Source organism: Oncorhynchus gorbuscha, linkage group LG24 (genome assembly GCF_021184085.1).
Source record: "Oncorhynchus gorbuscha isolate QuinsamMale2020 ecotype Even-year linkage group LG24, OgorEven_v1.0, whole genome shotgun sequence".
Lineage (NCBI taxonomy): Eukaryota > Metazoa > Chordata > Actinopteri > Salmoniformes > Salmonidae > Oncorhynchus > Oncorhynchus gorbuscha.
In genome coordinates, this window is record NC_060196.1 from 20915438 (window position 1) to 20928966 (window position 13529).

The 13529-nt window shown below is 42.5% G+C and overlaps 1 protein-coding gene across 1 annotated transcript; it reads left to right on the forward strand.

The window, feature by feature from the left end:
- Positions 1-812: 812 nt before the first annotated feature.
- On the forward strand, positions 813-12657 carry LOC124013296 (SH2 domain-containing adapter protein E-like). The gene is made up of 6 exons (XM_046327564.1): positions 813-1968; positions 7076-7199; positions 8629-8877; positions 9160-9400; positions 11358-11477; positions 11703-12657. The coding sequence occupies exons 1-6, from the start codon at positions 1480-1482 to the stop codon at positions 11884-11886; spliced, it is 1407 nt and encodes a 468-aa protein (XP_046183520.1). The 5' UTR covers positions 813-1479; the 3' UTR covers positions 11887-12657.
- Positions 12658-13529: the final 872 nt, after the last annotated feature.

A 13529-nucleotide genomic window follows, 5' to 3' on the forward strand; every position in this document is an offset into this window, starting at 1 on the left:
TTAGAAGCCTCTTGGACTTGACGCTCCGGTACCGCTTGCCGTGCGGTTGCAGAGAGAACAGTCTATGTCTAGGATGGTTGGAGTCTTTGACAATTTTTAGGGCCTTCCTCTGACACCGCCTGGTATAGAGATTCTGGATGGCAGGAAGCTTGGCCCCAGTGAGGCACCCTCTGTAGTGCCTTGCGGTCGGAGGCCGAGCAATTGCCATACTAGGCAGTGATGCAACCATTCAGGATGCTCTCAATGGTGCAGCTGTAGATCCCTTTGAGGAATGCTAAATCTCCTGAGGGGGAATAGGTTTTGTCAAGCCCTCTTCACGACTGTCTTGGTGTGCTTGATGTTTGGTATGGTTACATAAGTCAGAAGGTTACATTAGGGTTGATGGGTGGTAACATATTGTACAAATTGCAATTTGTAACATATCATACAAATTGTAAATAATAATATATCATACAAAATGGATGATGGACATCCACAAATTAAAACATACCATATTATGTAATTGTACTGTCCTGGACTTACATTTACTATGTTTTGTCTACCCCTGAGTCCAGGTTGCCCTAGTGAAGAGAACACTGCAAAACAAGGTTGTTGGGAAGGATGAAGTAGTCTAGCCAATCCTTTGGTCCAAGCTATTAACATCATGGACAAAACCATATAAAAATACTTTCCTCATCTTGCATCTATGACACAGGCAGCCAGGATAGGAGACCACTCTAGAAATAATCACCTCCCACTGTAGGCTAGTCTGTGTTCCTGCTATGTTACCCCACCCCTCTTTCCCACCCCTCTCAACTTCTGGCCACAGTCAGTGGGCTACGTTGTAAGAATAGACAGCCACAAGATTTGACACTCTGGGAATGGGATCACTAATAAGAACCAAGAAAAACTTTCGATTCTTTCGAGTTTTCCCACTCCAAAGACTTCTCTTCATCCAAAGGGAATAACTCTACATGCAGCTAAATGGAAGAGGGATACGACCTGATTTTAAAGAAAATCACAAATGAGATAAAAGTAGGAAGAAATCTTCCAATATAGGCTACAGCAGGTTTTTATTTTGTTATAAGCTATCACATGTAGGCTGTTTATTATTTAATTAATTTTGGTTTAATCTTGTGGCCTTTATTAGAAAACGAAATGTAACATGCCTGTTAAGTTAGCCTAATCAATGTTTCATCGGATTATCAAATGAAAAGAATCATATTCTATTTCATTTGGAATTTCTTATAGCCCAGAATTAGACAATTTGACAAATTACAACAATATCCGCTTTTTTCTTAATCAAAGTAAAAGATAAGCCAGTGAGGACTTTAGACTAGATGCAGAACATCTCAAAAAACAGCCTAGTGTTGAAGCGACGCAAGTCTTTTGTGTCAGAATAGCCTACTCTGATTTCTAAAGGTGCGTCTTTGGGGCTGGCACAGTGCATGGCGCATAAAGGTGTTGGACCAAAGAGAGTATTAGCTTTATACAGAGACCATGGCAAAGTGGTTCAAAGAATTCCCCATCAACTTGAAGAATGGTACTGATAGGATCCGCTCAGCTTCAGAATCAGGTTCCCAATCCAGGGGTAAACTTGGACTGGTAGCTGGCATTGGCACCAAAGTAACCAGCTCCAAAGTAAGTTCGAGCAAAAACTCGGGAACGGATAGTAGTGTTGGTGGTGGAGGCGTTGGTGCTCTACTGTCTGGAAGAAATAGAAAAAATTCTGCCGAACTGGGAAGGAATGGCACACGTTTGATAAAGGATGGAAAAGTTTGGGATAGCCTTATAGGTAAAAGTCGCAAAAATTCCAAAGCAGAGATGCCAGTGTTTGATGAGCACCAGCCACTGAAAAGTTCCAGATCTGCGAATGCCTACATCAGTCGTCTGATTAAAGTCGATAAGAAGGACAAGAGCCCAAACTTCAACAGCAGCCCAGTGGTACTCGATACAGAGAAATCACAACCACTGTGCAAAACAGAGACGGTAAGAAATGTTGAAGCACTTTAGAAATTGTAGACTATTTCTATTTTCAACTGTGATGCTGGACTCGGGGGGTAGACCTAACATTGTAAATGTAAATCTGTCTCCCCATGTTACGTTTCGTATGGTATGACAATGCCTTCAGAAAGTATTCATCCATTACCTTTTCCACATTTTGTTGTGTTATAGCCTGAATTGAAAATGGACTAAATTGAGCTTTTGTGTCACTGAGCAACACACAATACGACATAGTGTTGAAGTGGAATTTAGTTTGTAGAACATTTAAGAAATTAATACAAAATGAAAAACTGAAATGTCTTGAGTCTATAAGTATTCAACCCCTTTGTTATGGCAAGCCTAACTAAGTTCAAGAGTAAAAATGTGCTTAACATGATTTTTGAATAACTGCCCCATTTCTGTACTCCACACATACAATAATCTGTAAGGTCTGTCAAATCATCAAATCAAATCAAAGTTTATTTGTCACATGCATCGAATACAACAGGTGTAGTAGACTTTACAGTGAAATGCTTACTTACTGTAAAAGCCCTTAGCCCTTAATCAACAATGCAGGTTTAAGAAAAATAAGTCTTAAGAAAGTATTTACTAAAATAAACTGAAATTAAAAATAAATAATAATAATAATAGTAAAGAGCAACAATAAAATAACAGTAGTGAGGCTATATACAGGGGGTACCGGTCAATGTGCTGGGGCACAGTTTAGTTGAGGTAATTGAGGTAATATATAGATTTAGGTAGAGGTAAAGTGACTATGCGTTGATAATAAACAGAGTAGCAGCAGGGTAAAAATGGGGGTGGGGGATGTCAATGCAAATAGTTTGTGTAGCTATTTGATTAGCTGTTCAGGAGTCTTATGGCTTGGGGGTTGAAGTTGTTAAGAAGCCTTTTGGACCTAGACTTGGTAGCAGAAAGAACAGTCTATGACCAGGGTGGCTGGAGCCTTTGGCAATTTTTAGGGCCTTCCTCTGACACTGCCTGGTACAAATATCCTGGATGGCAGGAAGCTTGGCCCAAGTGATGTACTGGGCCGTACGCACTACCTGTATGTACTACCCACTAGTGTCTTGTGGTCGGAGGCCGAGCAGTTGCCATACCAGGTGGTAATGCAGCCAGTCAGAACGTTTTCAGGATCTGAGGACCCATGCCAAATCTTTCCAGTCTCCTGAGGGCGAATAGGCATTGTCGTGCTCTTTTCACGACTGTCTTGGTGTGACAGTTTTTCACAATTCCTGACATTTAATCATAGTAAAATTTCCCTGTCTTAGGTCAGTTACGATCACCACTTTATTTTAAGAATGTGAAATGTCAGAATAATAGTAGAGAGAATTATTTATTTCAGCTTTTATTTCTTTCATCACATTCCCAGTGGGCCAGATGTTTACATACACTCAATTACCATTGCCTTTAAATTGTTTCTCTTGGCTCAAACGTTTCAGGTAGCCTTCCACAAGCTTCCCACAATAAGTTGGGTGAATTTTGGCCTATTCCTCCTGACAGAGCTGGTGTAACTGAGTCAGGTTTGTAAGCCTCCTTGCGCGCACACGCTTTTTCAGTTCTGCCCACAAATTTTCTATATGATTGAGGTCAGGGCTTTGTGATGGCCACTCCAAGACCTTGACTTTGTCGTCCTTAAGCCATTTTGCCACAACTTTGGAAGTATTGTCCATTTGGAAGACCCATTTGCGACCAAACTTTAACTTCCTGACAGATGTCTAGAGATGTTGCTTCAATATATCCACATAATTGTCCTCCTCGTGATGCCATCTATTTTGTGAAGTGCACCAGTCCCTCTTGCAGCAAAGAGACTTATATATCTCCCTCACTAACTTGAAGCATCAGCTGTCAGAGCAGCTTACCGATCACTGAACCTGTACACCTGTAAATAGCCCAACCGTCTACCTCATTCCCCAAATTGTTATTTATTTTTGCTCTTTTGCACCCCAGTATCTCTACTTGCATATCATCATCTTCACATCTATCACTCCAGGGTTAATGCTAAATTGTAATTATTTCACCACTATGGCCTATTTATTGCATTTACCTCCCTAATCTTACTACATTTGCACACACTGGACATAGATTTTTCTATTGTGTTAGTGACTGTACGTTTGTTTATTCCATGTGTAACTCTGGGCTGTTGTTTTTGTCACACTGCTTTGCTTTATCTTGGCCAGGTCACAGTTGTACATGAGAACTTGTTCTCAACTGGCCTACCTGGTTAAATAAAGGTGAAATAAAATGTAAAAAAGTGACTAGGCAACAGGATATATAATAAACAGTAACAGCAGCATATGCGATGAGTCAAGAGGGTTAGTGCAAAAAGGGTCAACTATTTAGTAGTCTTATTGCTTGGGGGTAGAAGCTGTTCAAGGTCCTGTTATTTCTAAACTTGGTGCGGTAGCAAAGAGAACAGTCTATGACTTGGGTGGCTGGAGTCTTTGACCATTTTTAGGGCCTTCTTCTGACATCGCCTGGTATAGAGGTCCTGGATGCCAGGGAGCTCGGCCCCAGTGTGATGCTAATGATAAATTTGAATAATACATTTGATAATTAGTCTTTATTTGTTTGTTTGTTCAGCTTGTTATACGTTTTATTATGGGGGTATAGGCCTATATAGCAGTAATTGTATGAGGGGTGTATAATGACTACAAATTCAAAGTATAAACTTGAACTTGGATGACTATCAATCAATCAATGAAGCATAACTATTATATTATATTAACAGCCATGATTATTATAAGCTATAGTAGGCTGCAACAGGAATCCTACTCAAACACAACATGTGGTGTCATTAATACTGTTGACACTGAAAAGCAAAGGAACAGTCGAAGCTGTGAAAGTTGATATCATTGTTTCAGTTTTCCTCCCTCCCCTTTGTCTCTGAATCTCATTGTATCCACTCCTCCTTGTCTGCCTATCTTTCCCTTCCTTTCCATCTCCCTCTAAATTTAATTACATTCAATTGAATTCAAAGGTCTTTATTGGCATGGGAAACATATGTTTACAAGTGAAATAGATAATAAACAAAAGTGAAATAAACAATACAAAATGAACAGTAAACATTACACTCACAAAAGTTCCAATGGAATAAAGACATTTCATATTTTCACCCCTATTGAAAGTTATCCCTCCAATCCCCTCTGTTCCTGGCACAGTGTTCCCCCTCTCTCACCCCTCCACCCTATCCTTCTCTTTTCTCTCGTTCAAGCCCCAGGTGAAGGCTATCATGTTGTAAAAAGCATTGTGTGCTAATCCAGGTCCCCTCTGGCTTGGCTTTGAAAATAAAAAAGCGAGTGAAAACGATGTAGAGAGATGGTGTGAAGAAAAAAAACATAAAAGAGGGAGGAGAAATAGAGAGTTTTATGTTTTGAGGGGTAAATCCCTTCCCTGACTCCTGAGTGCCCCAGTCGCTGGGGTTGTCAATCTGCCTGTCTTTGTTTGGCTTTGAAAGGGGAATATCTCTCAGGGGCCTCAGAGGAAGCTACAGTTTTTCAGCATTTCCATTATAAGACTTTATCCCAGTGTTTGGCTTAAAGACACAGACTTTTGTGTTTCCACCTATGAGGCCTGGCCCAAAAAAAAGTATACCTGGCCCTAAAAAGACCAAACCTGACATGGGGCTGAGTAACTCAGGGTGTGATAAGTTGTAGCCTATATATAATTTAGCTTATCCTACACACCATATTGTGGTCAGGTCACAGGAAGTGCTAAAGCATGTGTGTGTGTGAGCAATAGAGAGACAGAGATTGTGTCTGTGTGTGTTGTTGGAGTTGTCCCTAAAAGTGCTAAAGCCATCACCAGTTGAATCAGATTTGGCATACTCTGTGCTATTAGATCCTGGTAGAAGGATGGATAGACGCATTGGGGCCTACAAATGTAGGATCCTAATTTTATCAGTCTTTTGTTGATGAGAATTTTCCTTGCACAGCAGGAAATGCAAACTTATAGTCTATTCAAGTTTTTTAAAGTTTGTAATTTCCACTTTAACATTTCAGACTTGATTTGCCCTATCGTAAAATGTTTAATTCCCTACAAAAAATGTCCATGAATTATGATCCACCTAATTATTCACATTTCCTGTTGCTATAGGAATGTTTTCCTGCTGTAGAAAACTGTCTCAATTTAATATCCTACATCTGTATCAGTCATTGTCATTTACCATCATCATGCTTGTAAGGCAACATGACTAGAGATGACTTTATCTTGTTCACCAGCCGGCTCGCTATATATATATATATATATATATATATATATATATATATATTAAATAACCTTTATTTAACTAGGCAAGTCAGTTAAGAACAAATTCTGATTTACAATGACAGCCTACACTGGCCAAACCCAGACGATGCTGGGCCAATTGTGCGCCGCCCTATGGGACTCCCAATCACAGCCGGATATGAAACAGCCTGGATTCAAACCAGGGACTGTAGTGACGCCTCTTGCACTGAGATGCAGTCCCTTAGACCGCTGCGCCACATGGGAGCCCAGGTTAGGGATGACAGAACAAGAACATGTATTGCAGCAAAACGACCCCCTGTACAAACACTGACCTGGTATCTAATATCAGGCAGTGAGAAACTTGAAAGGCCTTGGCACTGATAAAAAGACAGAGCAGAGCAGTCAAGTGTGAATGAATTCCTTTTGCAATGGTGGAATTTACCAGATACTGTAGGTGGTGTTGTTAGGATAATGGTTCTCGGACAAAGAAGATGAAACAATGATACCGCGGTACTCTCTTTGAACATTGACAATAGATGGGCCTGATTGGGTACTACTTTGTATGACTGATGATATATGTATGTTTGATCTCTTTGGGAAGCAGGACAATTGAGATAATATATAAGATAATGTCACTGAAAACCCCTTGACGTCTCTTTGTTGTTATCTCTTCCTTTCCCTCTAATGAATCATACTTCTACTCTGTGGGCACAGATTAAGACTAGTCTTGGACTAAAAACCATGCTCAATGGATAATCTCAATTGGAATAGTTTTGAAATCCAGGACTAGCCTTAATTTGTGTCTGGGAAACCAGAGTCTTTGAGTAGTTTTCATGCGTATTCATTTTGCTGTGCTCCTTTGCTTCAGGTGATCATTCAGGACTATGCAGATCCCTTTGATGCCCACAAGACTCGGGAGCAGAGGGATGCGGAGAGAGAGGGCGAGAATGATGGATACATGGAGCCTTACGATGCGCAGCAGATGATCACAGGTGACACATACTATTCAGTATTTTGGCCTACTAAAATTTGGATAACAAGCATTGATTTTGGATCAGGTCCCAGCTTTGAAGATGAGGGATTGGCCGTTGGTAATCTGATCTGATATCAGTGGCCAGGAAAGAGCAGAGTTTTGGCTGTTTTTTCTATTGTTGTTCGTATGCATATTTTTTGTTTTAGGCCTATGTGTGTTGGTTTGTGCAGGCATGTGTGCGCCAGGCCTCATTGGCTGAATTCTATGTATGTGTGTCTTTCATGGGTGAATGATTGGACTGCCATTTTCAGTCTAGCCAGAAAAGAGCGATTAGAAATGTTGAAGAACGTGAACTCGATCGCCTAGCACTGGAGGTTGCTATAGCAACTGTGTTGTGCTAGGACAATGGGTGAAGTTTCCTGTCTCTGCTTCCTTTTTCCTGTCTCTGTTTCCTTGTACTTTTCTCCTGAAAGGAAGTTGGCCCTCAGTGACTACCCCCCCCCCCCCCCCCCCATCCGCTATCCTCAGACAGAGCCCCTGCATGGCCCCCTATATGGGCAGGCTCTGACCATTTCTCAAAACATCCAGGAAGACAACTGATCAGTCGACCAATCACTTACTCTCTTGAACTCCTTTGATTCTGTCGCTTCATTGTTTTACCCAAAATGGTACAATACACTGCTGTGACACTGAAAATGGCCTGTTACACACTAATCATCAAGGCTTTACCAATGCATATCTTACTACCTGGCTAATTTGGGAAAGCCCGTTTATATTGCCCTGGGGAATATGGCCGACCGCAGATAACAACATTTTAGTCGCGTGTCATACTTAAGTACATTCTCATATTGAAGTGGTGCAGGAACACATGTGACCAGTGCATTGTGACATACAGTATTAAACAGTGGTTAAGTATTTTGTGACAGTCCAAGCTCAGCACATAATGTTTTGGCATTGACATCATACAACAGCTGACATCACTCATCAGCTGCATGCTATGTCAAGTGAATAACTCAATGGCTCAACTGTTCAAAGCCCATTTACGCTTATTATATTATTATTTATTCCATTTTATAAACACATAATGTTTTCTCTAAACACATCATGTTTTCTCTATTCCTCATTGTTGCACTGACCATAATTGGTAGTTCTGTTCTAGGATCAGCTAACCGACATTTATCAGATACTGATATGGACATGTGAGGCAAAATACTAGCCTAGGATCAGTTGTCTGGGAATGGTAACTCTAGCTGTTTCCTGTAATGTTGGGTCGGACACACCGTGACCATGAACAGCTAAAAGCTGGGTGCCGGCGAACGGTGACTCCTTGTTACTGATTCAACGTGTAGAATAATCTGAAAATGAACAGAAAATGGCGGCCAATACTCTGGTCAGAGGCACTCTGGTGTGTTTCCTCTCTAACAAGAGTCTCTGCTTTTTTTAAACAGAGATCAGACGGAGGGGTTCCAAGGACATGCTGAAGATGTGTGTCCTGCTGGAAGGGGTTGAGGGGGAGGTGGAGGAGGGGCGACCCGTGCCTCCCCAGATCTACGACATGACCTATGAGGGTGGTGTGGAGGGTGACAGAGGGAGCGTGAAGACCCCGGTCACCAGGCCAGAGTTAGATCCCCGGCTCCCTGCTGAGTACCAGCTGCCCTGGGAGTGGAAGAAGGAACAGATTGTCAAGGCTCTGCCTGGTACTATAGTCTAGACAAAAGACAAGACCTACTGCACAATCATACACAATTCTAGAACACTACCACTGGCTATGCAGCTATGCAACCCCTATCACAACTATCTGCTGATGCAATGATGCATCTATTAAGTGGCTGACCCCTCAAGCTCTAAGGTCTATAATGGAATTAGACCGTCTAAACCAGTACACCAGATCAATATCAATATACCGTATTTGCTACACAGAAGTTGACCACCCCTTTTACATATTTTCTCCCTCTGCTCTGACCCCTCCTCGTCCCCAGCCCAGTTTGACAGCCCTGAGCACCCCACCCCAACCAAAGAGGACCCCCCCGCACTCACCCTCACACGGAAGCCCCAGCAGCAGCCCCAACAGCAGCAGCAGCATCTGCGACAAAAGAGTTGGAGCCAGAAGATCCTGAAGTCCTCTCCTACTTTCTTGCCCTCCCTCTCGTCCCCGCCCAGCATCAGCCCTGAGGCTGAGGTGTGCCGGGTGGACCCCACCCTGCCCCTGGAGAAACAGAGGTGAGGAGGGGAGACAAGGGAGACACGGTTTATAGGTCAACGGCAGGGGCAGATGCAATAGATTGTTGCTTTAAAAAAAAATGTATCTTCAGTTTTCTTCTGCAGTACATAACAATACATTAGATATGTATATATGTACCTGTCACTCTCTCCATGTACAGGTATGGGAGAGTGGGGTAAGTTGAGTCATTTTTACATTCAGCATCACTATGTCAAGGGAAATGTAGTGTTTTTTCTAACAAAGGTATCTACATATATTTCAGAATGTTGTGTATCTCTAGAAATAATCAGAATTCATGTGAACATAACAGTTTTGAAAACATATCTTGTCCAAAAAAAGTGTTCTCTTGGCACAACTTACCACGGGTATTGAGTAAGTTGAGCACAGGGAAAGGGTAGGTTGAGCTGACTTGGGTTAGTTGTCCTTGTGCCTCTGCTACTCTATCATAGTCTCTCTTTCGACAGACAGATGTTTTTTTTTCTTCCCTGTCAATGTAACTCTTCAGTGTCATTCAGTCAATTTCTTTCATCCCTTTCCTTGGCTGCTCTCTCAAGAAACTCAAGGGACCCCTGCTTGTTTTATGTTTGTATACACAGGGCATGATGAAGTCTGCTCTGTAACAATAAATATTTTGAGTTCATACGCCTGACACATTGCAAAAATACTATACATATTATGCATACACTGGACAAAATGTAATCCCCCATTGACTCAACATTTTGACTATATTAGCCCACACAGCTACAAGGATGCACTTTAATGCTATTTTCAGGACCTCATATTGTAACTTGTAGAGACCCCAAGTAACAATCTTAAAACAATCTACTTTGGTTTAAATACAAGCATCATGAAATCTATAACACAAATTCATTTGACTTTCTTTTTGTTTCATTTGACTCTGTTTTTTTTTGGACCTAACTTATTTACCAATTTTTTTAATTGTGTTTTTTCTGTCACAAATTACATGGAATTATGATCTCTTCCTAAATCTTTGGTCACATGATTAATTTAGTGTTGGTTTCCTACGAACAAGTGGTGGCACATCCAGGGGAGAACGACGGCCCCCTCTGATTGAAGCCACGGAAGTTCAAGGCCAACTGCAGTACTGCAGGCATTGTTGGCAGAAAACAGGACTCCCCAAATATAGTGAATAGAAAAATAGCAATCTTTGAGTAAATTGTTTTTTTTTATAAAGACAATCATGGTACCAATAATTTATTCTAATACAGCAGAGTTATGTAATTGAACAGACTATTTAAAATTGCACACATATAGGGATAATTTAGTTGGTAATGTCAGCCTGCAGTTCCCCGGTCGGCCTTCAACTTGAGGTACTCAATTAGAAGACGCAGTACTGAGATAGCCTGCAATGGCACTTCCTGGAGTAGGTCAAACTGTGCACGTTATCTTTCCATGAGACGCCATCTTAACCGACTTCATTTGGCTTCAATACACTATTGAGTCTTCACATAGGAATGAATGGTGTCACGTGACCGATGGTTTTGTCCATTCATATCAACGTCAATGACGTCAATGTCAACGAACCCTTTAGCTCAACCTACCCCACTCTCCCCTATACCTTACCTTATGTTGTTCAGATATTCTATTGTTGATATTAGTGAACCACTTCAAAAGAGGACTCATCTACTATTTTGTAAGCCCTTTGTACTTTGTTAGCTTCATGTGCTCAGGAGGGGTGCAGCAGTCTAAGGCACTGCATCTCAGTGCTAGAGGTGTCACTACAGGCACCCTGGTTTGAATCCAGGCTGTATCCCAACTGGCCGTGATCGGGAGTCCCATAGGGCGGCATCCGGGTTTAGCCGGGGTAGGCTGCCATTGTGAATAATAATTTGTTCTTAACTGACTTGCCTAGTTCAATAAAGGTTCAATATAAAAATCCTCCTCTCATTTCTGACCCCTGTGCCTTCCGTTCCCTCTGTCCTTCGGTTGCTCTAGCTGGTACCATGGCTGTGTAACACGCCAGGAGGCAGAGTCTAAGCTCCAGTCCTGCAAAGAGGCCAGTTTCCTGGTGAGGAACAGTGAATCAGGAACCAGCAAATACTCCATTGCGTTAAAGTGAGTATACTAGTCACTAGTACATCTGTTTATTCTCTTCAGAGCTGATACCATACACAATATGTCCAAAAATAATTGCAGTTGATGCATTGGATCCCTTAATACTAATTTAAGGCTACATATTATGAATTGTGTGGAATAGCGAGCCCGTGTTTGAATTTGAGATTTCAATTAAGTAATCAATCCTTTTTACCTCTATACCCTTTTTTACTCCCTCTCTCTCAGGACAAGCCAGGGCTGTGTTCACATCATTGTTGCCCAGACAAAGGAGAATGGCTACACGCTGGACCAGAGTAGCTGTGTGTTTCCCAGCATTCCAGAGGTGGTGCACCACTACGGCACTCAGCGGCTGCCTTTCAATGGGGCCGAGCACATGACCCTGCTGTACCCCGTGCCACGCCCTTACTGACTCCACCCCCACCACACTCAGGTGCACCCCAACAACCCCATGCCTCTGCATCTGCATGAAATCATACTCAACGAACATATCCAATCTAATGCTGGCCCCCAACAGCCTCAATACATATATATCTTTATCTATTATCATTCACTTTTCAGTCCCTCTCTCTTTAATGTGATTTAATCCATATCAAAACGTTTTTTTTCAGTCTTATTTTCTCCTGGATAAACAGAAGACAGCAAGCTCAGAGACCTGGGTATTGCTCTTGCTGTACAATAATTCTCTCACCTTTCATATGCAGCTAATGCAAAACACAGAGGCTTCTGTTTTGCATGTGAATTTGGGAGAAACTCAACCCACGCCTTGAGTGTACAAACGGGGCAGAAATGAATGATCAAATGAGTCAGAGCCCTGCCAGTTAGAATTTAGTCAGAATTTCTACTCTCAATTCAAAGATGTGTAGAGAATACAGTATCATTAATCATCATTTTGGTTTAAGATGGTTTAAGCTGCAAAGGGATTTGTTCGAAGAAAAACAGTAAAGTGACTCTCTCACCCTCTGGTGGATGTGCTGGCTCACTGCACCAACTGTACACAACCCTGTGGAGAACAACAACTACTGTACCTGACAGACTACTATAGGGAAAGGGTGATACCTAATCAGTTGTACAACTGAATGCATTCAACTGAAATGTGTCTTCTGTATTTAACCCAACCCCTCTGAATCAAAGAGGTGCTGGGGGCTGCCTTAATCAAAATCCACATCATCGGCACCCGGGGAACAGTGTCATGTTTGTCATTTATTATCATGTCTTGTCCCTGTGCTCCCCATGCTATTCGTTTCCCTCTGCTGGTCTTATTTGGTTCTTTCCCTCCTATCCCTCTCTCTCCCCCTCCCTCTCTCACTCTCTCGCTCTCTCTTCTCTCTATCGTTCCGTTCCTGCTCCCAGCTGTTCCTATTCCCCTAATCATCATTTAGTCTTCCCACACCTGTTCCCGATCCTTTCCCCTGATTAGAGTCCCTATTTATTCCTTTGTGATCCGTTCCTGTGCCGTCGGTTCCTTGTATTGTATTCACCATGCTGTGATTGCGTTTCGCCCTGTCCTGTCGTGTTTTTGCCGTGATTGTGTATCACCCTGTCCTGTCGTGTTTTGTGCCTTCATCAGATGCTGCGTGTGAGCAGGTGTCTCAGTCGACTACGGCCTGCGCCTACCCGAAGCGACCTGCAGTCTGTGGTCGCTTCTCCAGTTGTTTCCCCTCTACAAGTCTAGAGGATTTCTGTTATTCCGTTTTGGACTTTAATAAACTCTGTTTCTGTTAAGTCGCTTTTGGGTCCTCTTTCACCTGCATGACAGAAGGAACCGACCAAGGAATGGACCCAGCGACTTCAGACGCTCGTTACACTGCCGTCGAGATCCAAGGAGCCATGCTCGGCAGACACGAGCAGGAATTGTCCGCTGCTCGCCATGCCGTGGAGAACCTGGCCGCTCAGGTTTCCGACCTCTCTGGACAGTTCCAGAGTCTACGTCTCGTGCCACCTGTTACTTCCTGGCCTGCCGAGCCTCCAGAACCTAGGGTTAATAACCCACCTTGCTACTCCGGGCAGCCCACTGAGTGCCGCTCCTTTCTCACGCAGTGTGAGATTGTGTTC